The sequence below is a fragment of the Myotis yumanensis genome, unplaced genomic scaffold (assembly GCF_028538775.1).
Source record: "Myotis yumanensis isolate MYYU_CA2020_CCGP unplaced genomic scaffold, mMyoYum1.0.hap1 SCAF_17, whole genome shotgun sequence".
NCBI classification, from domain to species: Eukaryota; Metazoa; Chordata; class Mammalia; order Chiroptera; family Vespertilionidae; genus Myotis; species Myotis yumanensis.
The window spans coordinates 26,581,782-26,608,812 of NW_027223768.1; the positions used below are offsets into that span (position 1 = coordinate 26,581,782).

Below are 27,031 nucleotides of genomic sequence, written 5' to 3' on the forward strand. Positions count from 1 at the left end.
GAATAAAAAATAAATTGTGGGTTTTGTATTCAAGGTCTGATGTTTACTGGCAGTGTGACCTTGGGCAAGTTACTTAATCCTCCTGTGTCTCTGTTTCTCATCTATAAAAATGGAAATAATGGTATCTATCTCATAGAATTGAGTATTAAATTACTTTGTATATATCAGGCATGTAGAGCAATGCCTGATATGAAGCAAACATTCAATAAACATGAGCAGCTATTGAAAAAAAAAATTGTGTGTTTTATACTTTTATTTAGCAGGGAGAATTACCGAAAAATAAAGTGATAATTAAATCCAGTCTCAGAAGCCTACATGTAGTGTGGTACAATTATTACAAAGCTTAAAAACAAGCACATTTAGCCCTGGCCAGTGTCATTCAATGGTTAGAATGTCACTTGCATGGAAGGGTTGTGGGTTTGATCCTGGGTCCCAGTCCACACACATGCAGGAGGCAACCAATCTCTCCCACTTTCTCTTCCTTTTCCTCTCTGTCTCTCTTTCTCTCACTTTCTCTCCCCCTCCCCCTCCCACCCTCCCTTTCACTCTAAAAATCAATGGAAAGTTGGCTGGCGTGGCTCAGTGGTTGAGTGTTGACCTATGAACCATGAGGTCACAGTTTGATTCTCGGTCAGGGCACATGCCCAGGTTGTGGGCTCAATCCCCAGTGTCGCAGGGCTGCAGGGTTGACAGGCAGCTATTTCTGTTTGCTCTGCCCTGTTGATTCCCTGAGACCCCACCCCATCCAATTTGCAGCCTCACCCAACCTGTGTGCAGTGGCTTTTGCATATGAATGGCCTGTCCTTGCTCAGGCTTCAGACTTGGCTAAATCTCTCAAACAAGCAGCAGCTGGGCCAAAGAGCCCCAAACCTATCAATAAAAGGCCCAAGATCTAGCACTAGCACCAGCCTGCCTTGCTTCACAGCTGGGTCTTGCCTGGGCACTTCTAAACCAGATACAAATAGAAGGAATATGCAGATTGCTCTGTAGTTCCTGTCTGGTGGCCCCAGGCAGTGGCTGACTTTGCACCTCCCTGAAGACCTAACAGCCAGTGCACTCAGTGGTCAGGGTCAGACCATAGAAGATTGCAACTCTCCACATCCACAAGCGACATACTCAAGGGGCCGACTTAATGAGCACCAAAGTCCCACTGAAGCAAGTCCTGCTCCATAGGGGTGTCTCCTGCATATCAGTTCTCCCACTTTTGTTGCAGTTGGTCCTCACAGCCAATTGGCCTGGAGGTCAATTCCTCCCAGTGACACCAACAGCAATCAAGTTTCAACTATAACAAGACTGTGCACACAGACCATAAAGGGGTGCACCTAGAGTGCTCGGCTCAGGTGATGGGAGGCTAAGCCACTTGGTCCTATAGGACACCTACTATACAAGGCCACTCTACCAAATGAAGGAGACAGCAGCTCTACCCAATACATAGAAACAAACACAGGGAAGCAGCCAAATGGGAAAACAAAGCAAAATGAAAGAAATAGAAGAAAGCAAACTAATGGATATAGAGTTCAAAACCACAGTTATAAGGTTACTCTAGAATCTTCATGAGACCTTCAGGGGACTTACTGAGACTTTCAAGGATCTTATTGGAATTTCAAAGACATGAAAAAGGATGAGTCAGAAATTAAGCACACGCTAACTGAAATAAAGCATAATTTACAGGGATTCAACAGTAGAGTAGAGGATTCTGAGAAATCAATAATTTGGAAATGAGGAAGCAAAAATCACCCAATCAGAAGAGAAAAAGGAAAAAAGAATCCAAAAATATGAAGATAGTGTAAGGAGCCTCTGGGACTTCAAGTGTACCAACACTTGCATTATGGGGTGCCAGAAGAAGACAGCAAGATATTGAAAACTTATTTGAAGAAATAATGACAGAAAACTTTCCCTACCTGGTGAAAGAAATAGACTTACAAGTCCAGGAAACACAGAGACTCTCAAACAAGAGGAACCCAAAGAGGACCACACCAAGGCACATCATAATTAAAATGCCAAGGGCTAAAGACAAAGAGAGAATCTTAAAAGTAGCAAGAGAAGAGCAGTTAGTTACCTACAAGGGAGCGCCTATATGACTGTCAGCTGATTTCTCAACAGAAACTATGCAGGCCAGAAGGGAGTGGCAAGAAATAATCAAAATGATGAATAGCAAGGGCCTACAACCAAGATTATTCTAACCAGTAATGAACAGAATAAACGTGAATAAAATAGAATCAGAGGCATGGAAACATGAAACAGACTGATGAATCTCAGATGGAAGAGGGGAAGGAGAGGCCAGGAAGAGATTAGCCAAAAATCTTACATGCATATACTAGTATATGCATTACCTATGGATACAGACAATAGGGTAGTAAAGGCCTGGAGTGGGGCAGAAACCAGGTGGAGGGGGGTAATGAGGAGAAAAAAGAGGGGCATCTATCTCAACAATAAAGATTTAAAAAAAAAAAAGAATATGAGTTGGGGAATCACATGGTTGGCAGTGTATCTGTTTCTCCTTCACATGACCTTTCCATAGGGCTTGAGTTCTCACAACCTGGCCGTTCCAAAAAGAGGAGCCCCAAGAATCAGTGTTCAAAGAAGTGGAATTTGTTAACCTATTAAGGCCTGGGCTCAGATGTCTCAGGGTGTTATTTCTCGGTACTCTATTGGTCAAAACAAACAAGGCCAGACTAGTTTCCATGGAAGGGAAAGAAGAAGCGCATTTCTCAATGGGGGAATAGTAGTACATGCATATAGGGAGGGAAATAATTGATGACATTCATTACTGGAGACTTACTATATGTATATTCTTTAGTATATGTCACATTTTAAAAATGACAAAAATACAGGAGAAAGGAGAGACAATGAAAGAAGTTCCCTAAGGCACAGCTGGTGTGGTACAGTGGTTGAGCATCAACCTATGAACCAGGATTTCACAGTTCCATTCCTGGTCAAGGCATATGCCGGGTTGCAGGCTCCATATTCAGTTGGGGGTGAGCAGGAGGCAGCCAATCAATGATTCTCTCACATTATTGATATTTCTATCTCTCCTTCTCCCTTCCTCTCTGAAATAAATACAATTATATATTTTTTAAAAGTCCCCTAGGGAAATAATTACTATCATTACTTTAAAAACATACTCCACATGTGACCTTTACCACAGTCTGCCTTTTACTATAGCACCTCTGTTTCCCTCTGTTCTGTTGTGACATTTCTGTGGATATATGAAATATATTTTCCTTTCGCCTATTCTTATAATGCTCAGAAGTCAGTAGGTTCTTAACCGCATTACCAAAATAGTTGGGAAAAATCAAGCTCTAGTACAATGATTGTGTTTGTTGGCCCTTATCTAAATGACTCATCTAAATATAAATTAGCCAAAGTACAATAAGTATCCAGTAAGTTATTCTTAATTTCTGACTTCAATATAATAAGTAATTATATTGAAAGTATAAGTATTTTCATGATTATTCATTAAAGGTAGCCAATGAGTTCTCATACAATTCATAACCTATTATGAGGTAAATTTATACATTAATACGTTTGATTTATTGATTAAGGACAAGAGATAAAAGTGGAGTTAGAAATCACCAATGTTTGTCTACTTTTTCCATTTCTAAAATGTTGTCACAGACTTTATCTCTGGATTTTTACAACACTCATGTAGTAAGCAGGGCAAAGATTTGTTGAATGTGTTCAATTTGATGGATACAATTGAAGGGCACATTAATTACGTATTGTATCCAAGGACCACATAATTAGGAAGAGTAGACATTTGTTTAGCTATTATCTCAATAATTGTAAATAGATTATTCACTTTTTCACCTTTGCAAAAATATTTTATAAATATTTAACATGCGTAGCACCATCAAGTGAAGTTAGACTTTATACTGTACTGTGAAACCTCTGAACTTTTGATCCCAAAAGAGTCCTGTACAAAAATTCTTAAATTAAAAAGACGATCCTTTAGGGAAAGATTTTTCACTCAATTTGTTCAGTTTGGTAAGGAGATCTTTTGTTTACAGAATTGTGAAGGGGAACTTAATGATAGGGATGAAGGTAGTTTAATCAGCTCTTAGGTTCTATTTTAGTCAAATCCAATTTAGTTGTAGATATACCCCAGATGCCTGTCCTCAGGATTAAAATTCTGAATGTCAATAAGCTAAGATATTAGAATGCAATATCAGTATTTGAACAAAAGTAGCAAGGTTTAAAAGTATTCCTATGCTTTTAACTTGGCACTTTTGAAAATATTTTCTATATTCTAATTATAAATGAAATAATAGCTAATGATTATGGAGAATTGAGTACTTATATCCTTAGATTTTTCAATGAAAAAACAATAAAGTCTTGGGAAGTTGCTTAATTCCTTTGATTTTTAGGTAGAACAATTTTTTAACAATATGAAACGAACTCATTATATAGTATAGTGCTTTACAACTTATGAAGTATTTTTATTTTTATCCTGCCCTTTTAATATATAACTGAGGTTCAGGAAAGTGACTTGCTAAACCTAGTAGCCAGTGGGGCATATACACAAGGATGTGATGAAAAGGAGTGATAATTGGACATGTAGAGCAAGAGGGATGACTGTATAAGAAGTAAAAAATACAACAACACATGAGTATAATATTCCTGAGAAAGTGAGAGGGGATGGTTTCTAAAGCATTGGCAGCTACTGGCCATGGGAGAAGGCGCATGTAATATAAAGCTTAAAGAGAGGAGAAAATTGGTGCAGGTGTTTATGGGCTTGTAGGTTTGGTAGTGGAAAGCTGACGATGATTTCATCTGATGCCTTCAGATTTCTATGAAGTCAGCAAGGTCATCTCCTGATAGTGAAGAAAGAGGAGAACAAAGACTTCAAATAGTTGTTGCAAAGAATGGGAGATCAAGTTGACCAAAGAAACATAGTGGGATTGCCAGATAGTGGCAAAGCCCCTTTTGAGGTTAGTAATAATAAATAAATGAAATTGTGTGATTCCCCCTTGCCCCAGTAGTCCTTGTCTTCTCAGTTTTAAGAATAGAAAAATTGAATAGCAGTATTTGGAAGTGTTGTCTAACAAGTTGAAAGCAAAGAAGGGCTAGGATATTGGCAAGAATTTTGTTTAAAGAATATTTAAATGATGAACTATGAAATCTAAGCTCAATAAAAAAGGAAGGGAGGGGGAAGAGAGAGAGAGCGCGCGAGGGAAACAGAGAATGATTTGACGAATTGTAAATGCCATGTAAAGGCATCAATGTAGTGATAATCTAGAAGAAACCAAGGACCCAAAATTGTGGTAATAGTTGAAAATAAGGAGATATGATCATGATTGAAAGTAAGGATGCTTGGAATAATTATTTAGGAAATAAAGAACACACAGATGAGTGGCAGAGGTGAAGTATGCTACTGGAGGTCAAGGAACAGAGAGTCCAGATTATGGATGGGTGATCTGCTTGAATTACGTGATAGAACGTGAAACAAAGGAAGGCTGTGTGAGTTAAGCATATCATTTTTGAAAAGTGAGGGAGAGCGACTAGGTCAGTAGCTGACAGTTACAAGGGTGGAGGAAAAGTGATACAGACAAATACCCTGAGTCTTTTAAAAATTACATAGACTTTTACACAGGCAAGTGAGAATAATGATCTGGAGTAAATAATACTGTCAAGAATGATGTTTGGGCCGAAACCGGTTTGGCTCAGTGGATAGAGCGTCCGCCTGCGGACTGAAAGGTCCCGGGTTCGATTCCGGTCAAGGGCACGTACCTGGGTTGTGGGCACGTACCTGGGTTGTGGGCACATCCCCAGTAGGAGATGTGCAGGAGGCAGCTGATCGATGTTTCTAACTCTCTATCTCTCTCCCTTTCTCTCTGTAAAAAATCAATAAAATATATTTAAAAAAAAAGAATGATGTTTGGATTTTGAAAGAATAAGCAGTCACCACTTGAAAATAAGAAAGGGAAAGTGAATCTTCTTTGAAGAATCAGGTTTCAGTTATGGCAAAGATGTGGAAGAAATGCTTAGAGAAAAGGTTGAAAACAGAAGGAAATGTGCAACTTTGAGAGAGAAAGGGGAATGGGTGGGGATGGAGACGATGGTGCAGTAGAATATTATGGCAAATAGTAAGTTGGGAGTGGGCAAGTAGTAGTGGGAAGAGGTGCTGGAGCTTTCACTTTTTTTAAAAAAATATTTTTATTGGTTTCAGAGAGGAAGGGAGAGGGAGAGATAGAAACATCCACGATCAGAGAGAGTCTGATTGGCTGCCTCTTGCATGCCCCACATTGGGGATCAAGCCCATAACCCGAGCTTGTGCTCTGTCTGGGAGTTGAACCACGACCTCCTGGTTCATAAGTCAATGCTCAACCACTGAGCCACACCAGCCAGGCTAGAACTTTCACTTTAGATGTTGACTGGATGAATGTAAGGTTAAGAACCATGGCAGATTTAATCTCAGTGTTTTTGAGGAGATTGGATCCAACCATCAGAGGACTTGGCTCACTCAACCTGAGTTAGTAATTTATTGCAGTTGAAATAAGTTTTGGTAGCTGCACCTGTATTGCTTGGAGGTGGGAAGGGGCTCAAGTAGTGATGCCAGCAACTAAAAACATTAAGCTAGGGTAGGTGCATAATCTGAAGTTATGAGCTTGATATAGTCAGCCTTACCTTCCAGGCTGAAATCTAACTTGGCCATGTTTTATCTTTCTCATACTGTTGAACTCTATTTGCTTATATTTTATTTAGAATTTTTATATCTATATGAATAAGTGACATTAGCCCAGCCGTGGGCAAACTACGGCCTGCGGGCCGGATCCGGCCCGTTTGAAATGAATAAAACTAAAAAAAAAAAAAAGACCGTACCCTTTTATGTAATGATGTTTACTTTGAATTTATATTAGTTCACATAAACACTCCATCCATGCTTTTGTTCCGGCCCTCTGGTCCAGTTTAATAACCCATTGTGGCCCTCAAGTCAAAAAGTTTGCCCACCCCTGCATTAGCCTATAATTTCCCTTTCTTGTCCAGCTTTGGTATCAAGATTATACTCCTACTAATTTCATCAATGAGCTGGTGATTATTCTCTGTTTCTGTCCTCTGGAAAAGCCTATATAAAATCATCTGTTTCTTCTGTGTTTGATAGAATTACATGTAAATACACCTGGACCTTGTTTTTTGGGGGAGTAATATTTGTAAATACTTTGCTAGTTTATTTGCTTAAAGGATTACTCAGACTTTCTGTTTTTAAATCAATTTTGGTAAGCTGTACATTTTTAGAAATGTTTCCATTTTGCCTGTTTTTCAAATTTGTTGGCATTAAGTTGTTCATAATGTTTCATATTTTTTTTAATCTCAGGTATCTGTATATATTTTTTAAAATAATTACTAGTATTATTTATGCTCCCCCTCCTTGCATCAATCTGGCAGATATTCCTCTATTCTCTTAATTTATTTTTAAAGAACTAACTTTTGGCTTTTCAGATTCTATCCGTAGATATAGTTTATGTTTTATTCATTTCTGCTCATATTTACTCATTTTTCTGCTTTGTTGGTTTGCCTATTTTTTTTAACTAGACACTGTTGTTTTTTTTAAAATTAGACACTGAGGTAATTTATTTTTTCTTTATTCTTTTGTAATTTATGTTTTTAAGAATAAAAATTTCCAGCGGAGGCAGGAGAGGCTCCCACCACCGCCACTGCACTCGCCAGCCATGAGCCCAGCTTCTGGCTAATTGGCGCTCCCCCTGTGGGAGCACACTGACCACCAGGGGGCAGCTCCTGTGTTGAGTGTCTGCCTCATGGTGGTCAGTGCATATCATAGCAACCAGTAGTTCCACCTTTCGGTCAATTTGCATTTTAGGGTTTTATTATATAGGATTTTCAGGCTATAAAAAATTATCAATTTAAAACTTAACCTGCTATATTTGATCAAACATTTAATTAACTCGCCCCTAATGCCAGACCAAATGATATCGCGGGCCTTATATGGCCCTCAGGGCCTGGAAGCTCCCCACCCCTGGTATACAGGACAAGCTTGACAGGAACCCAACTTGATGAGTGTAGTCAACTGCAAAGAAGGAAATCAACATGTAATTGACCAAATAGTATATATAAGCAATGGCTAAGCCTCCCTTTGGGGAGGCAGAGCTTTGGATGTGAATCCCCTGTCTCCTTCACTTGCTGCAAGTAAATAAAGCTACCTTGCAACAAAAAAAAAAAGAAAGAATAAAAATTTTCCTGATATAGCCTTTTTGCTCTATCTCAGAAGTTTTGATGTAAACAATTTCTATTATTTTTCAGTTTTAGTTATTTGAAACTTCCAGTATAATTTTATTCCTTGACACAGAGTTATTTAGTAGTATATGTATATGTATATGTGTATATATATCATTAGTAACGAATTTATATTGATTACTAATTTCCACTTAATTACATTGTGGCCCTAAAATGTAATCTTTTTTATAGTGTCCTGGTTGTTAACTTTTAAAAATCTTCTTTTTGTGCAGAAGGGGGAAATGATTAGTTCACTAATTATTGGTTGCAGTGTTTTATATGTCCCTTAGATCAAGCTTGTTAATTATGTGGCTAATATCTACACTGATGCTACTTTTTTGTTACTTGATCTATTAAGGATCAAAAGAACTGTATTGAAATCTCTGATAACAGAATATTCATTTTCCCTCTGCATTCTACCAGTTTGTACTGTGTATAGTGAATGACATTTTATTAGGTATATATAAGTTTGAAACTGATAGATCTTGCAGCTGAAATTTTATTATTATGTAACAACCATTTCTGTATTTACTAGTAATAATGCTTTTTCGCTTTAAGCTTGTTTGTCTGCTATTAACTTAGTGATAATTGCTTATAAAAATAATTAGCTGTTATAGCTTTCTCATCATTTTACTTCCAGCTTTTATGTATCCTGATGCTTTAAATGTATCTCATAAACAGCAACTAACTGGATTTTTTAAGTCTAATTTCACAATATTTGCCTTTTAACTAATGCATTTATATCATTTAGGTTTCTTATTACAGTTATGTTTGGAACAATTTCTATTTTAATTTTCACTGTAAAACTGAGAATAGTAGTACAATCACTCTAGTTTCAACTGTATAGCAATTCACTGCTGCTCGATCTCAGAAAAGTCAAATGGAGGTTTAAAAGTTGTCATTCACCCACCAAAACTTAAGCAAAAACTAAATAAAATTAAACATCCTATTTATCCTTAAATGCTCAAAGTAGGAAAAATGATGGGCAAAAATGACATCCGTATTGCTTTTCAATAAAACATAAATGTAATTTACAGTTGTAGTCTTATGCTTCTAAACTTCTATAGAACTTACACAATTTATTGTGTGGCTCTCTGTAATTCAAGATACCTGGCAAGTTCAATTTTATGTGATTAGTATAGCCTGTTGAAAGAGCATTAATTTGTTAGAACAAGAACCATGTATGGGAGATAATTATGTGTTGTCAGTGATGAATAAATGTCAACCTTTAAAAATGAATTATTGTTTTTGAGATAAGATGAATAAATCAAGCTAGTATGTGTTCAAGGATTGGGAATTGGGAGTGGACACTCTGAGAAGTAAAATTGCCTAGGGTGAAACACCTGGCTTTATGAAAACTAATTTTTAAGAGCATTGTCTTATGTACTACGGCACAAAAACAAAAAAACAAACCTGAAAGAGAAAAATAATTTGATACTTGTTACAGCTAAGAACCTCAAGTAGAGATACAATTTAATGTTTTCCTTAAATGCTATTGCCCAAATAAGGAAATTCCATAATTGAAAGCTGGGATTACTGTATACGTAACCTTGTTCTCTCTGCCAGGGTCATGGTCACTACATTAGTTGTTGGAGTTATGAGACCTCCTGAAGCTTTATCTAGTAACTTTGTGTGTGTTTTTTCCTAAAGAATTTACATATAGACTTGAAATATATTAAGAAAGATCTTCTAATCTTAGGAAAATACCAAATTTGGTTATTAATGTATTTTTTGTGTTAGAGTCTGCTAGGTATGGAGTATGATATAATGTAAAGAACATAGGCACTAGGATTGGAAGACCCATGGGTAAGCTCAAACTCTGTACTTACCAGCTGTATAAGCCTAGACAAGACAACTAACCACAAACACTTCAATGACTTCATCCTCTGTGTTAGCTGAACTGGGAAGGGGGTGTAATCCTTTCACAATGTATGTGTATATCAAATCATTATGTTGTACACTTTGGATGTCTACAATTTTATTTGTCAATTATACATCAATAAAACTGGGGAAAAAAGTCTTCATTCTTGAACTGGACATATTAAAACCATTGCTCTAACTCACAGAGCAATTGTGAGAATAAAATGAGATAATGTATGTGAAATTGTTATCCTATATAATAAAAGGCTAATATGCAAATCGACTGAACGGTGGAATGACTGGTCACTATGACACGCACTAACCACCAGGAGGCAGACGCTGAATGCAGGAGCTGCCCCCTGGTGGTCATTGGGCTCCTACAGGGGAAGCACCACTCAGCCAGAAGCTGGGCTCATGGTTGGTGAGCGCAGTGGTGGTGGCGGGAGCCTCTCCCGCCTCTGCGGCAGCACTAAGGGTGTCCGACTGATGGGGAGCAGGCCTAAGCCGTCAGTTGGACATCCTCCACGGGCTCCCGGACTGCGAGAGGGTGCAGGCTGGGCTGAGGGACACCCCCTGAGTATGAGTGCATGAATTTCATGCAGTGGGCCTCTAGTAATACTATAAAAATGTTAGCTATGTTGTTTGGGGTCTCCAAAGCCACTGTTTCACAGCACAGATGGCCTTGCCTTCATGTGAATTCTTTAGTAATCATGACTTACATAGTATTTTGATTTCTTCAATGTTTCAGGAATTTAATATTTAACTTTTTTGTGAAGCGTTTTATTTTCATAACAGGATATACAAACATCTGCTCATAGCACATGTATTTGTTCTTAAATAACTTCATAAATTTTTTATTAAAAGCACTGGGGTTATTAAAATAAATCTAACTGCCATAAAAATAATAACTTTTGTCATAAAACTACGTATCTTTATCTAAATTTATGTCAATGCCATAATAATCTTTATGATCTTTTCAGGTTTCAAACTTTCAATTAGAGATCAAACTCTTGAAAATTGACTAGAGAAAGATTGCTGTTAAATTTATGGGTTTTTTTTTAAAGAATATATATTTTAGTAATAGGAGGTACAATATTTCTGTACACAGCCACTGTACTCCCACAAGTCACGGCTCATCAAGAAGTGTCTATATCTGCAAATGTTTCAGAGTATATGTCTAGAATATTTACAGGTCTACTTCTTTTTATTTGTTTCACAGATGTTCCAAGATACCTGAAAGCTTTGGGATTTTCTTACCCACCCACTACCATTTTGGAACATAATAGAAGATCTATATTTTATAGGTAAAGGTAAGTAGTTATTGAGTACGGGGTGATTTTGACTTCCAGAGGACACTCAGCAGTGTTTGGAGATAGTTTTATTTGTCGCAACTGGAGTAGGGGTGATACTGGCATCTAGAGGGTAGAGACCAGGGATATTGCCAAACATCCTACAATACACAGGACAATCCCCACAATGACGAATTATATGGCCCAAAATATCAATAGTGGCAAGGCTCAGAAGCTGTGTGTAGGTGGTCCCTGAAGCCATCAGAGTGGATAACAATACAAAGGGCTTGGGAAGCTAATCCTACAAAACATCAATATGCCAAGGAAGAAGAACCAAAAGGTAAAACTGAGAAAGAATGGTTTCAGAAGCATAGGAGAATCCAGATGGTAGTATCATGAAAACCAAGAGAAGAAAGGATTTCAATTTGAAAGTGGTCATCAGCCAAAAATCAAGTAAGACGTGGACTGCAAAGTCTAGTGGGTTTGATGATAAGGTAGCTGTGTTGAATATTCTCCATTTGCCTTTTAAGATCCACTATCTCTCCTGCTTTGTGCCCAAGAAGATTGATTTAACGTATTTCATCAGCAACATTTTCTTGCCCTCTGTTGTCCAGTTGGTTTTGGGCAATGGACAACAATGAAGTGACAGTAGAGAACAGGAGGAGAGAGAGCTCGTTATTTCTGATCTCTCTCCCACTGGGCGACAGATTGGCATGGTCAGTGTTGTCTCCAAAAAGCTAAAGCTCCTATTGGTCAGCTCTTTTCCAGTAGTTACAAGTCTCAAAGCCTGAGGGGTAGTAGTCATTTTTACCTATTGCTAGCCCTGTGGTGTTCATCTCTTATTCGTTTCCTCCCTACACCCTTGTAAACAGCCTCTTTATCAAACTCCCTTTAATCATTCCTTTTTTTTGTTTGTGCTCCGTTTCTTGTCAGGAACCTGCCTGACAGGGAGGCCATTGTTGGTTTTTATCAGAATCTCTTTCAGTGGAGTGGTTGAGGAAAATGGGTGGAGAAGTAAATGGAAAGAAAGGAAGTAAAGATTAAGGACATGGATTTTTAAAAAATAGAATGTCAGTGAAGGAAAGGGAAATGCTAGACAGCATTATAGCTAGTGAGAATTGTGAAGAACCAGAGACTTGTTTTTAGGTTGTGAATAAGAAGCTGATGTAGAACGAGAGAGTAAATTATGTAATACTAGGGCCCGGTGCACGATCCGTGCACCAGTGGGGACCCTCGGCCTTGCCTGTGGGATGGGGCCAAAACTGGCTCTCCAGCGTCCCCTGAAGGGTCCCAGATTGTGAGAGGGCTCAGGCCAGGCTGAGGGACCCCACCAGTGCATGATCGGGGCTGGGGAGGGACGCGGGAGGTTGGCCAGCTGGGGAGGGACTGCGAGAGGGCTCCAGGGCATGTCTGGCCCATCTTGCTCAGTCCCAATCAGCCAGACCCCAGCAGCAGGCTAACCTACCAGTCAGAGCGTCTGCTCCCTGGTGGTCAGTGCACATCATAGCGACTGGTCGACTGCTCAACTGTCTGCCCCTGGTGGTCAGGGCACATCATAGCGACTGGTCAACTGGTCGACTGTCTACCCCCTGGTGGTCAGTGCATGTCATAGCGAGCGGTTGAGCGGCCTTAGCATATCATTAGCATATTATGCTTCGATTGGTTGAATGGATGACCGGACACTTAGCATATTAGGCTTTCATTATATAGAGTAAGCAAACAATTTGTGAAATTTGAGTGTGATATATCTGATTAAAGTACTGATGCCTGTCCTAGCTGGTTTGGCTCAGTGGATAGTGTCAGTCTGTGGACTGATGGGTCCTGGGTTCGATTCTGGTCAAGGGCACATGCCCGGGTTGCGGGCTCTATACCCAGTTGGGGGTGTGCATGAGGCAGCCAATAAATGGTTCTCTCTCATCATTGATGTTTCTATCTCTCTCTTCCTCTCCCCTCCTCTCTGAAATCAATAAAAAATATATATTTTTAAAAAGTATGGATGCCAGAATTAGCCTTGTATAAAGAGACATTTTTGAAAACAATGAAATAAAAAATCGATGGGTTAGTACACATGGAGTAAATGGAGAACGTCATGTTGTGTGGGCTCAGTTTTTCCTGTGATGTTGAAGACAAAGCCATTTGTTCAGAGTGGGGGAGGATTTAGGAGAGGAAGACTGAGGGGAATAATAAAGGTTTGAAGTAGTGGCTATGGGAATGGAAGAGGGAATTGTTTGCTAAACAAGCTATAGACTCTAGTGGAGATGTTTGGATATTTGGAAATTTCAAAGAGAAGTGTTTTGGAAGAATGAGGTGACAAAAATATGGAATATGCTAGCGGGAAGGTGATTGATGTCATCCACCCAGTGTCTAGGCTGCTTAGGAAGGACGGAAACCATGAACATGGAGAACGTATTAAGAGGGGAAGGCTGGGAAATTGGAGGTCTTAAAGAATACGTGTATTGGGAGTGAAGCACAGAGAGCTGAAGGGTAGATGACTATCATCAGAGAATGGTACATTGAAATTGAAGATTTCAAAAAGGGATTTGGTAGTGAAAGTAAGAAGAACTGAATGGATTATGACAGAATATGTTTGCTAATCAGAGGGGCATGAGGGGATGACAGTTTCTTCCCTGAAATCCATTATCAATTGGGTTACAGAATATAAGCCCTTAAACAGTAATAAATAAACAAAAATAAGCCCCCAACTCTTTTAATTTCAGGAATGTGTGTGTTCCCTTCCTAGACTGTAAATCCCTTGGGAAGAAGGGATGACTATATCTTACCCATTTTTATCACTCCTTTATTATTGGACATAATTCCTTGTATATATTAGATACTCAAACTTTATAGAATATTTGAAAAAGAGAACAAAGAAATATAAATCCATGAGATAATTTTCACCATTAGGTAACAGTGTACTAGATCTATTTGAACAGGTAATTATAATCATAATTTTATTCTATTTGAACAGGCAATTATAATCATAATTTTATTCTGCAATAAATTCAGTATAAATTCCTTAAAATTTTATACATTTCTTATTTGTGTTTTAATGTTTATTTTACACTTCTAGTTTTTAAAACTAATTTAATTTATACTTATTGTGGTTTCTAAAGTCAATTTTATTTTTTAAAAATATATTTTTATTGATTTCAGAGAGGGAGGGAGAGGAAGAGATAGAAACATCAATGATGAGAATCATTGATTGGCTACCTCCTGAACACCCACAACCTGGGCATGTGCCTTGACCAGGAATCGAACCGTGATCTCCTCCTGGTTCAAAGGTTGACACTCAACCACTGAGCCACGCTGGCAGGGACTCTGCAGTCAATATTAAATGGCAGTTCACTTTCTTACAATTCAAATATATAGAATTTTTAATAAGGTCCTCCTATTTGGAGGAATGTGGATATTTGTATTTGACATAGATAAGTTGCACCCCAACTTCTTAAATTACCTTTATTTATGTATATTTAAGATCTTACATCAATATAAGCTATGCACCATTTTGCTTCATATGTATCTATTAGTAATAATAATCATAACTAACATTTGAGTAAGACATTATGTGACAGGCACTATTCTAAGTAGTTTACACAATTTACTTATTTTTTTCTTCATAACAACCCGTGAGGCTGAGCCTATTATTATTTTATAGTTGAGGAAACAGGTACAGAGAGGATAATGAATGGGCTCAAGGTCACAAAAGTAGTGAGTGCATTCAAACCTAGGAAGTTCTGAATACCAACCACCACTACTAATACATAGACAGAGATACAAATGTAGATGCACTTGTCATCTATTCCTTATGTGCCTGTTTCCTTTACCTTGAGCTCCTTAAGGTCAAGGACCCTGCAACTTGTAAATAAATATTTTTTGAACAAATGAAGGAAAGATAATTTTGCTATTCCCTACAGATTTTTTTTATTATTTTCATATTATTTTACAAGTAACACTTTTGGCTGTTATTTCAAGTCTATTCCAGTATTATTTGGGTGGTTTGTTATGACATGTTATGACACTTTAAACCTTTACATTTAAGACGTCACTCTTTTGCTGAGACAAAAATGAGCTCTTCCTCTCCTCCTGCCTAAAATAATAGCAGATGAAGTGTTTACAGGAGGTGAGTGTGTAACCCAGGATTTCTGCAGCAGTGGGTTTCAAATATTCTAGTCAAATCCTGCCTTTTGTCCGATTCTTGCTGACGAGTGTTACCATCAAGCTTTACTCTGGTATCCATTAGTCACCAAGTACTTATTTTGAGAATGGTTGCTATCATCACTTATTCCCTACAAAGGTGCCACCTAGTTACTTTTGTTTTGGCAATTACGGGTTAAATACATTCCTGGGGTTAGTCCTGCTGAAGTTTGCATTAATTTCAAATTAATGCATGGTAGGTTATTTCTCATAAGAGGAAAGCTTTCATTGAACAGAAATCTTTCAAAGTTCTTCTTTTCCATTGATGAGAGCCTTCTTGCGCTGTGTAGCTATACTTTTCTACCCCTGCCCTACAAAGCTGTATTATATTGTGGTTAATAATGACTAGTGACTGAAAAGAACTTATGTTTCTTTTTATAATATTGTTCTCTTTTGAGATACCCACTTGACTGTTCTTCCTCACTGCTTTGCTATCATCTTTTACTTGCTACCCATCCATGGAATTAGTGTCAATCTAAACAATTGTTCTAGTAAAAAGTTTTAAGATTATAAATATCTCATATAAGGCTCCTGTTTTTTTGCTATGGTTTCTTTAAATTCCAGTAATTCCCTTACAGAGGACTCTGTAAGGGATTAATAAATTTGATATCAATTAGTTGATAGGAGAAAACATGTTTTCTAAGCTCCTTATTGTATATATCTATATTACCTTGTATGTCTTCATTCTAGGACTTTTCCACTTTGTGTCTAGTATTCATCAACTATAGGGTATTTAAAATGCCTTTCTCTATTAATAAAGAGGAATATCATGAGCAAAAACAGTATGTATTGTAGCAACTGTATGTCAGGGACTGGTCAATAATAAGGCCTGATTGAAGTGGATGAAAAAACGGGAAATGAGGAATAAAGATACATAGTGACTTTGGATACTTCTTTCAAGAGACATGATCATAAAGAAAAAGCAGAGAAATGAGGGATGGCTGGAAACTTTAAATTATAGATGGGCATATTTTCTTAAAATATATTTTTATTGATATCAGAAAGGAAGGGAGAGGGAGAGAGAGATAGAAACATCCGTGGTGAGAGAGAATCATCGATTGGCCAGACTACAGGTACACATTTTAGATTGGTGATGGAGAGATGAGGTAGGACTCATCTGATAACTTCTATCTTCTCAATGAAGTATGAGCAAAGTGAAGTGTTTAGATTGGGGGGAAATGGTATTAAAGGTTTAAGGAAAGAAGAGAAGCTATAAAATATTAATTTAGAAGGGTGGAGACTAAAATTTGTTAGAAATATCTATTTCCACATTGGTTCACTAGGGGAACATGTAGAAACCAGAACTCCTACTTCACTTCAGTTTCATCATTTATAAAGTGAGAAGAATATTATCTACTTGCAGGATTGTAGTTAAGAATTAGAGATGATATATATAAATTACTAGCCCATAATTGGAGGTTATTATTAATATACTAAATGTTATTCTTTTGTCCCAAGAATAAAAAAGCCTTGCTTCTACACTGTCTTTTTATTTATTTATTTTTTAAAAAATATATATATTTTATTTATTTTTTTCCAGAGAAGAAGGGAGAGGGATAGAGAGCTAGAAACATCGATGAGAGAGAAACATCGATCAGCTGCCTCCTGCACACCCCTCACTGGGGATATGCCCGCAACCAATGTACATGCCCCTGACCGGAATCGAACCTGGGACCCTTCAGTTCACAGGCCAATGCTCTATCCACTGAGCCAAACCAGTTAGGGCTACACTGACTTTTTAATAGAGAAGGTTAACTTCTGAAATTTTATGTCTAACAAATATTTCTTTTTTTCTTTCTTACAACTTTAATGCTCTACAAATTTTCTAAGTTTCTTGTGCATTACTTTGGTTGGAATATATCTTTCTGAATGATATTTCTAAAATTTTAGGTTATATAATGTTTTTAGGACCTTGATGTTGTAATCCCTGAGAAAGAATAGACTTCAAATAGAATATTTATTTCCTTATGAGACTTTATTCTTATTATGTAGACAAAATGATAATTAATGATATATTTTTTATTTTTTTTAACATATCTTTATTGATTTCAAAGAGGAAGGGAGAGGAATAGAGAGACAAAAACATTAATGATGAGAGAGGATCATTGACCAGCTGCCTTCTGCACGCCCCACGCTGGGGATCGAGTCCACAACCCAGGCATGTGCCCTTGACCGGAATCAAACCCGGGATTCTTTAGTCTAAGGGCGATGCTTTATCCACTTGAGCCAAACCAGCTAGGGCTTAATGATATATTTTTTAAAATCCAAATAATAACCTTGCAGAAAAAACAAGGAGTAAAAAAAAGTTAATACATAACTTGAAAGGGATTTTTGAAAACAATATTATCCATTTTCTCTTTCTACTAACATGTTTCTGAAGGCTACAATATTTTGTAATAAAGCATTATATCAATTTTAGTAACTAATACTAAGAAATGCTATTCATACAACCTTAGTGTCAACCTGATTTTATTTCCACATTAGACTAGCTATGTCCATACTTGGCATTCTCTAAAAGAATATGGAAACTACCAAAGCAATGTTCAATATGTAAAAGAGAAATATGAAATATTAACATAAGGAATCTTATTCGATATCTTCTTCCATGTTTGTCTGCTCTAGGGCATGTATCTCTCTTTCAGGTAGTAACCCATATTCGTTTAGGAAAGACTCCACATCCCCAGCAAAAAATTCTTCAGCAAACTGTTCAGCAACACTAATAAAAGTGCTTATGAGTTCCCCACCCTTGTAGACGAGCAGTGTGGGGAGTACATCAGAGGAAAAGCGGTCCTCGGCACCTGTATTAGAAGCTTTTATTTTACAAAACTTGACCATAGGGTATTCGGCTGCAAGGCATGTCAGGCTACTGTTTAGAGCGTCACAGCCTTTAATGCCCTCTTCATAAATGTGAACAACGATGGTGGTGATTTTCTTCTCCTTTTCGATGGTCTCCAGGAATTGCCCCCCAGTTTCCAGCTCGTACACAAACCCATATCTAGGCCCAAAACTCAGCTTCTGGTGCATATCCTGCATACACTGTCTACGGTATTTACGAAGGCAAGTTTCATCTTCTTTGTCTTGGTGGATTAGTTCATATTCTTGAATGCTCATCTGGGGAAACATAAAAAGAATTATAGAAACCATTCAGCCAGAAATTCAGTTCTTTAGACACACCAAACCCATCCTCACTTAGAGAGTTTGCATTTGCTATCCCCCCACAGCCCCAATGTGACCTTCTCCTTTACCTTATTCAAGCTTTTGTTCAAATGTCACCTTCTTTGATTACTCTACCTAAAAGAATCCCTGCCCCAAGCTTTCTATTCCATATATGGGTTTAGTTTTCCTTCATAGCAATAAACACTATGTGATATTGAATTAAATATTTATTTGTTGAAGTGTTTAATATTAATAATTGTCTTTCTAGCTGTTACATTCTGTGAGGGCAGGAATTTTATTTGTCTCACTATTCAATATCTGCTATAATTAATGTCTGACACAAAGTAGGGGCTCAGTAATTATTTCATGACGTAAATGCATACATAAGTATTGCTGAGTAGAGCTGAGCCATGAGATGATCACAGCCTCAGTCAGAAACGTGCCACTTAACTGCCCATCACTTCAGGTGAGAACAAAAACTCACAAACAAACCAGCAAGGTCTACTCTGGAGTGACTTTCATAAAGCGCGCGCACACACACATACACACACTTAAATGTGTCCTCAACAAATGCCTTTGGACATTAGTGTCTCCTCCACGAAAGTTGTTAAAAAGGTTATATCTTATCACTTACTGATTTTTTTGGATATGTAGACTAAGACCCAAGACAGCTTTACTACTATTTAGAGTTCATCAGATTAGCCAGGAGGCTCCTGCTATACCAGCATCAGCATCTCCTGAGAAGTGCTGGGAAATGCAAATTTTTGGGCACCACCCCAGATCTATCAAATCAGAACCTGTAAGGGTGAGACTGGGTGAGCCCTATTGAAACAAGGCCTCTAGGCAATTCTTATCCACTCGTTTAGGCTAAAGCAAGAAATGGCTTTTCATCTTCCAATGCAGCTACTTATCACTACAGATGGAATATAAAATTATTTGCAGAACCTTTCTTAAGAGCTACACTATTATCAACTTATTCAACAGAATGTTAAAAACACATCCCTCACAACCACCCTTTAAAAAAAAAAAAAGAAGGTGGAAGTAGAAGGAGAAAGGGTACAAAGGAGCAATAAAGGGTCCAAAGAGCTGTGGAGCAGCCAAGAACCATGGAAGGTGGACAGTTCCCAAGGGGATCAATCAGCCTTCTCACCAGTAGCCTCTCAAACAGCAACTGCTGACAGTATTTCAAGTAGACAATTGAGAAGGCAAGAAAGTGGGATTTAAGAAAAATCTATAAGGCAATTTACACAGATTATTTTACTTAATCCTCACAACAAACCTATGAGGTAGCTGTTAATACATAATTTTATAGAAGATACTGAGGTTCAGGTTAAGTGGTTGACACTCAACCACTGAGCCATGCTGGCAGGGCTAATTTGTTTTAAACCTAAAAATTGTTAAATGTGTTGTATAATTTTTAAGTTGCTACTATAATTATGTTAATTTAAACAAACCAAACCACACAAATACTGACTTAAACATTTGAGCATTTTTATGAGAACTTGTTCCATTCACATATTCAAGCATATAGATATTTAATGATTAGACACATTGCTAAAGCTTAACCTTAAGTACAGCTTTAACAATGATAATATCTCATGTTTGTGTAGCATTTTACATATTTCAAAACACTTTTACACTTACTTTCTCTTCACATCCCTGTAAAGCAAGTGGAGAAGATGTTACAGTTCCTAAGATGGGAAAATTTAATTGTCTCTCCCACATTACGTAATGACTCAGTGAAGGAACCAAAACCAACATCTTAGACTTTTACAGTGGCCAGAAGCCTGGAAGCAAATATATTTCTGAAGCACTGTCTGTTGAGAATCAATATATAACAACTCGAATATACTAGTTTGAAGAGAATCCACTAAAGTGATTCTTCCCACAGTGAAAATCACTTTATGGTTTTTAAAATTAATATTGTTGTTGCCTGGCAGGCATGGCTCAGTAGTTGAGCGTCAACCTGTGAACCAGGAGCTCATAGTTTGATTCCTGGTTGGGTACATGCCTGGGTTGTAGGCTCGATCCCCATTGTGGGGCATGCAGGAGGCAGCCCATCAGTGATTCTCTCTCGTCATTGATGTTTCTGTCTCACTCTCCCTCCACCTTTCCTCTCTAAAAAAAAAAAAATAATAAATTGAAAATATTGTTGTTATATAAATTAATACATGCTAATGGTAAAGATTCAAAAATAAATGATAACCTAAAGGCAGAAAGTAATGTCACTACTCTGATACTCTGGGATAATCTCCATTAACATCATAGAGATCATCTTCTAATGTATCTTTTCATGCACATAGACATGCACCTTATATAACAAGTACATAAGTAAGCTGAGAAAAAAACAGTGCTGTAAAAAACCATGACTCATGTTTACACATTGTAAATTATTTATTGATTTTTCCTTAGCTTACCTTTCTGCTGAATCTTTCCTTTGAGTCTCTGTCATCCCTAGTCTGAGGAGATGACATTTGTCTGAGAATCTCCTTCTTGCTCGGTGGGACTGAGTCGTTATCTTCGCTCTCTAATTTAAACTTTCTCCAATCATGTATTACTCCTTTGGGTCCTGAAATACAATTAAAAATCAATTGTTTCCCTTTTTATTTTTCAAAAGGACTTCATACATTGACATTTGTGTGTCACCATGGGAATAGACTTGTCATGTTCTGAATCAGAAACAAACATCTTGTTTGGGCTAGAAATTTCAGACTACCATCCTCATAAAAATGTTTTCTCCACATTAATCCTGTTAAATAGGTTTTGGCTAAGAATCTTTCTGAAACATCTGCATTGATCAAAATGCAAATCGTGGACTTTGAACTATTGTCAAAATTTGAGGGCAAAGATATTAAAAATTTAGAGTGTAGAGAAGAAATTAGAATTTTAGAAAAACAGCATTTTTATTACATAACGGAGATGCTTCAGCAATAAACTAAAATTGGCACCACACCACAACAAAGGAAACTAGGATTATTGGAGAAACAAATTAAAATATATCAAGATCCAAAATAACAATAGCACGTAAAAGAAAACCAGTGAGAGGGAGGCCTAACCTCAATAAAAATCATTATATGATCATCTAATTCCTCCTAAGATTCTAAAAATCTTTTACAAATATAGAAAGGATAGGATTTGCATATTTATCAAGGGTGATCCAACTGCAATTCTGATATTCAGTTGCCCTGATAAATAATAACAGTGTTTGGAAGAAGGTCTAAATTCTTGAAAATATGCAGTTTTACATATTCTTCACGAAAGGTTAGCCATATCATATCTTTAATATTGTGTTATATATGAGAACATATTTTCTTTTGCCACATATTTTCTAAGAATTGTTATTTATATAATTGTAATGTAAATTTATTTATAGTGTGGGGGAAAAATAGATTTACAGTTGTGAGGACATGAAACAGTGTATTATTGTATTATTATTTATTAACGTGAGGCCCAGTGCACGAATTTGTGCACAAGTGGGGTCTCTCAGCCTAGCCTGCAGGGATCGGCTGAAACTGGCAGTCCTAAATCCCCTGAGGGATGTAGTAGTGTGTGAAGCAGCAGGCAGCTGGAGAGGAGCCCGAGCCCAAGGTTGGGCACCATGCTGCTCCCGCTCATCCTGGCCCCGCTGTGTCTGTTGCTGCTGCTTGGTGTTGCTTCGGAGGTGGGAGAGGCTCGCATCTCTGCAGCTGCTCTCACCAGCCTTGAGCCCGGCGTCTGGCACCCGTCGGTCAGCTGAGTGGCACTCCTGCTGTGGGAGTGCACTGACCACCAGGTGGCAGCTCCTGGGTTGAGCATCTGTCCCCGGTGGTCAGTGCATGTCATAGCAACCGGTCAAACGGTCCACCGGTTGATCGGTCAACCAGTCGCTTAGGGTTTTATATATATAGATTATTTTCCATATGAACAACTGTAAACCTACTTTTGCCCACCTTTGCATTCATTATATTTAGGCAATTAATGTTTTTTGTTTACTTGTGTCATCTTTGTCTTCCAGGTATGTTCTACATATACAAAATATGAACATTTATAGCATGTGTTTATCCTATATAATAAAAGGCTAATATGCAAGTTGACTGAATAGTGAAACAACTAGTTGCTACAATGCACACTGACCACCAGGGGGCAGATGCTCAATGCAGGAGCTGCCCCTTGGTGGTCAGTGCGCTCCCACAGAGGCAGGGCCGCTCAGCCAGAAGCCAGGCTCTGCAGCAGCGCTAAGGGAGCAGGCCTAAGCTGTCAGTAGGACATCCCCCAAGGGCTTGTGGACTGTGAGAGGGTGCAGGCCAGGCTGAGAGAACCCCCGAGTGCACAAATTTCATGCATTGGGCCTCTAGTATGTATATAAAAAAATCATTTTTCAACTTGTTTAAAAAAATAGTAGTATATTATACATACTTTCCCTTCCTTGCTTTTTTTTTTAACCTCATATTATATCTCAGAGATATTTTTCACATACATACATACAGAGATGCTTCCTTTTTTTAAAAACTGGAGTAATGGTATTTCATTGTATAGGTATTAATTTACTTAAGCAGTTTCTTTTTGATGTACATTGTTGCTTCCACATTTTTTTTCTGACAATCTTGTCAGGTTTTTTGGAGAAATATCGATTTAAGAATGTTTTATCATTATCTTTACTTTTTACAGAGTAACAAATTTAAAAACTTAATTTATTTATTTATCTTTTGGTCTATTATTGTTTACAATTGCAAAGAAAGTCAGAAAGTCCATAGTGGGGGGTATCAGGAGAGAGGATAGTGGTTCAATTTTAGTGTACATATGAGAGCTGGCAGCAAGAAATCCTCAATAACTAGTGTTTCAAATTAAAATTCTCATTCCTTAACTTCTAAGTAAAACTTTTTTTGAAGTACTTGATCTCACATTAATGTACCCACTCAATTATTTTTAGGTGATTCCATCAGACCACTCAAAGGTATAACAAATTCCATACTGAATAGTGGCAATAAGAACATTGGAGATCTTCAGGTTTAATTTTAATTTAATAATTAGTTTTCTTCCTATTGCTTTGCTTACCTGTATGTGTCGCCTGTCCTTCAAAGTCTTCTTCCAAACTTGGGTTTTTGGCTTCTTCCATTTTAAAGATTAGGTTTGATATAATCTATAGGATGAGCAAAGAAGTAATGCTAGATCAGAAATAAATAGATAAATACATAAATATTCCTCTACTGTCAGGTTCCATGGAGGCTAAGGATTATCCCAAGTGATAAAGTCTTTAAAATGTTTCTATCTGCTTGTAAAAGGACATTAATATCTGTATTGTTACAGATATTTGGACCTAAGGATTTTATATAATTCGTAGTATGTCTTTTACTTTAAAAGCCTTCAGTTTTGGTCTATGCACTCAGTGAACATTATTTTTTTAACATTTTTTTTTATTGATTTCAGAGAGGAAGGGAGAGGGAGAGAGAGATAGAAACATCAATGATGAGAGAGAATCATTGATTGGCTGCCTCCTGCACAGCCCCCTACCAGGGATCAAGCTCACAACCCCAGGCATGTGCCCTGACTGGGAATTGAACTGTGACCTGCTGGTCTCCCATAGGTGGACACTCAAACACGAGCCACATCGGCCTGGCTCAGTGAACATTATTTATTATTGATTTTCTTTCTTTATTATTGTTTATTACTGAATTTGTAAAATTATATCTCAATATTTTATATAATAAAAACGTTTTAATTCATAATAATTATTACTATGAACATTTACTATGTACCAGGCATTGTTTCATTCATTTTAAGTGTCAAAAATCACTTAATTTTCACACAGACGTATGTGGCTGGGCTAGTTATTAATGCCACTTTACAACTGAGGAAGCTGAAGGATGGAATTTAAGTTACTTGCCATTTTTTCTCAATATAGTTTGACAAATTCAACTTCTAAATTGGCATTAAAGAATGATGATCTAAGGTACAGTGCTATTCAAAACCTCACATCATAACATCTCTTCGTTCCAGAGCAAGTTCTGGGATATTACCCAGTAAGCAAGTGAAAACCAGTAATTATACCTATAGATTTTAAAAAACTGTAAGATACATTACACAATCTAACAAAAGCACATGGAGTTTACTCACAGGAAATCTCTTGTTGTGCTCATGTAGAATCTATTTATTCTTAGTTCACACTCAAATTCAACCTATTTGCTTATTTAGCTTTCCATTTTCTGGAAAACTCTATTATACATACTAACACATTCCCTAAGGGGTCCATATAGTTGTGATTTTCTTGAAGTTTTCAAGTCCTGGAAGATATATATTAACAGAAAATACTAGTACACTATTTTTTCACCCTTATTTCTTCTACCTTTTCCCTTTGCCTCTTTCAAAGTCAGTTTTAATCTATGATTCCCCCTCCAAAAGTATTTTTATTGGTTTATACTTCAGCCTTGGACTTGGTCTATTTGGTGCTTTCCCAAGGAACAGAATGGTAAACAGAACTCTTTGTTTTGATTATTTTTTTACTTTCAGTTCTGCTCCCAATGTTTGGACTGGTCTCATAATTTTATTGTTTCCCTCACTACAGACCCTTTGCATCTGGAGATGCAAAAACCCCAGAATGAGTTGATTACACTGAGGTCAAAGGTCTTTGCCAATTTAATTTTATTTACTTGAACAGAAAAGGCTTTTAAGAGAAGGCTGTCAAGGGAATACCCATCCATTCTTCAATATATATGTAACTTTAAGTGTAATAAAGAATACTAAATTAACTTTGAATGGATTTAGTAATGAAAAAGAATAAAGGAAAATGGAAATCAGGGAAAATGGAAATAAGTAAATCTTGTTGGACAAAAGAAGCTACTTAATGACTACAATTATTTAAAAATAATTTTTGCATCTAAGAAAAATGAATATTATTGTTTTGCTTCAAAAGAACACTACAGAGCAAAGTAATGGAAGCTTATTTGACAACTTCAATAGCTGTTTAGTCCTCAGAAAAGTAGAGATTCAAGCCAGTGTCTTTTATTTCACTAGTAGATAGTTAATCTGAGGTAGTTACTATTTGCAATGAATATACATAAGATTTTTTAAAATATAAAAATAAATTTATTTCAAATGTTGAAGAGACATAAGCCTAGCTTGCTTCCTGCCATCCTAGTTGGCAATCTAGTGGAGAAAAAAAAGTAATTTCATTTTACAAAAAGACTCTTGACAATTTCAAAGAAATCCCTTCACTGAAAAGATAATTCAGTTACTTGGGGGAAACATGATTCCTTGATTATATTAATATACTAGGGGCCCAGTGCACGAATTCGTGCACCTTGAAAGGAACTGTGGGCCATGAGGCTATGGTGGGCACAGGGACAGGTCTCGGCCCATCCTCTCGGCCCATCCCCCTGCTCGGCACCTCCTGCTGCAGCCCCTGGTCCCCTGTCTGCTGCCACTCCCATGTGCTGACAGCGCCCACCCTGCTCACACCCACTGACAGCACAGAGTGATTAGGGCCAGCGCCAGCAGCAGGTGCGAGCGGCAACTGCTACCCCGATCACCCCTCAGGAGCAGGGAGAGGTGGAGAAGCCCTCAGGGGCGATCAGGACTGGCAGCCGCTGCTTGCACCTGCTGACGGTGCCAAGCATATATAATGCTTTTCCCTATACATACATAACTATGATAAAGTATAAATTAGGCATAGTGAGAGATCAACAAAAATAGCTGATAATGGAATAATTATAACAGTATACTGTAATAACAGTTATGTGAGTGTTTATTTCTGGAATTTTCCATTTAATATTTTCAGATTGTTACATTTGTGGATAGATAATCAACATCTGAATTCTTAGGACTACAACTCATTCTATAGCACTTGGCTTTGACTTCTGTAAAGAATTACCTAAATTATGTAGATGCCGGCCACTATGTCTGTGTTCTGGGTTCTGACACAGACTGCCTTTTCCTCAATTTCTACTAGTCAAGCTTTGGTGACTCTGTATTTCTCAGGGTCCCCTTTGATCCTTTAAGAATTATTATTGGGGAAAGGAGGCTCACCTAGGATTAACTAGTTGATTTTTGGATTCTTTTCTAGTTCTTTCCTTGATCCCGCACCCACATTTGGATGCTGCAGAGGAGCCTACAAAAATATGGGCCAAGAAGCCCCTGCATGTCAGGTAATACAAATGCCAGTTATTTCCTTGGCTAGTGTCAGGGTTGTTCCGATATCCTAGTAATAGTTTCAATAACTATTATTTTCTGTTTAGAAATAAAAGGCATGGATGCCAGGGGAAAGAAGGCTCAATAGAAGTATGCTGTTTCATTAAGTAGGCTGAGGTTTAGATAAAATTATCTTC

The 27,031-nt window shown here is 37.5% G+C and overlaps 1 protein-coding gene across 1 annotated transcript; it reads right to left on the minus strand.

Moving 5' to 3' along the window:
- Window positions 1–18,038: 18,038 nt before the first annotated feature.
- Window positions 18,039–23,826, minus strand: PDC (phosducin). Its single transcript, XM_070396943.1, has 3 exons — window positions 23,766–23,826; window positions 21,149–21,300; window positions 18,039–18,686 (listed from the first exon to the last, which is right to left on the minus strand). Exons 1-3 carry the CDS (start codon window positions 23,824–23,826, stop codon window positions 18,162–18,164), a joined length of 738 nt encoding a protein of 245 aa, XP_070253044.1. The 3' UTR covers window positions 18,039–18,161.
- Between the last annotated feature and the right edge of the window lie 3,205 nt (window positions 23,827–27,031).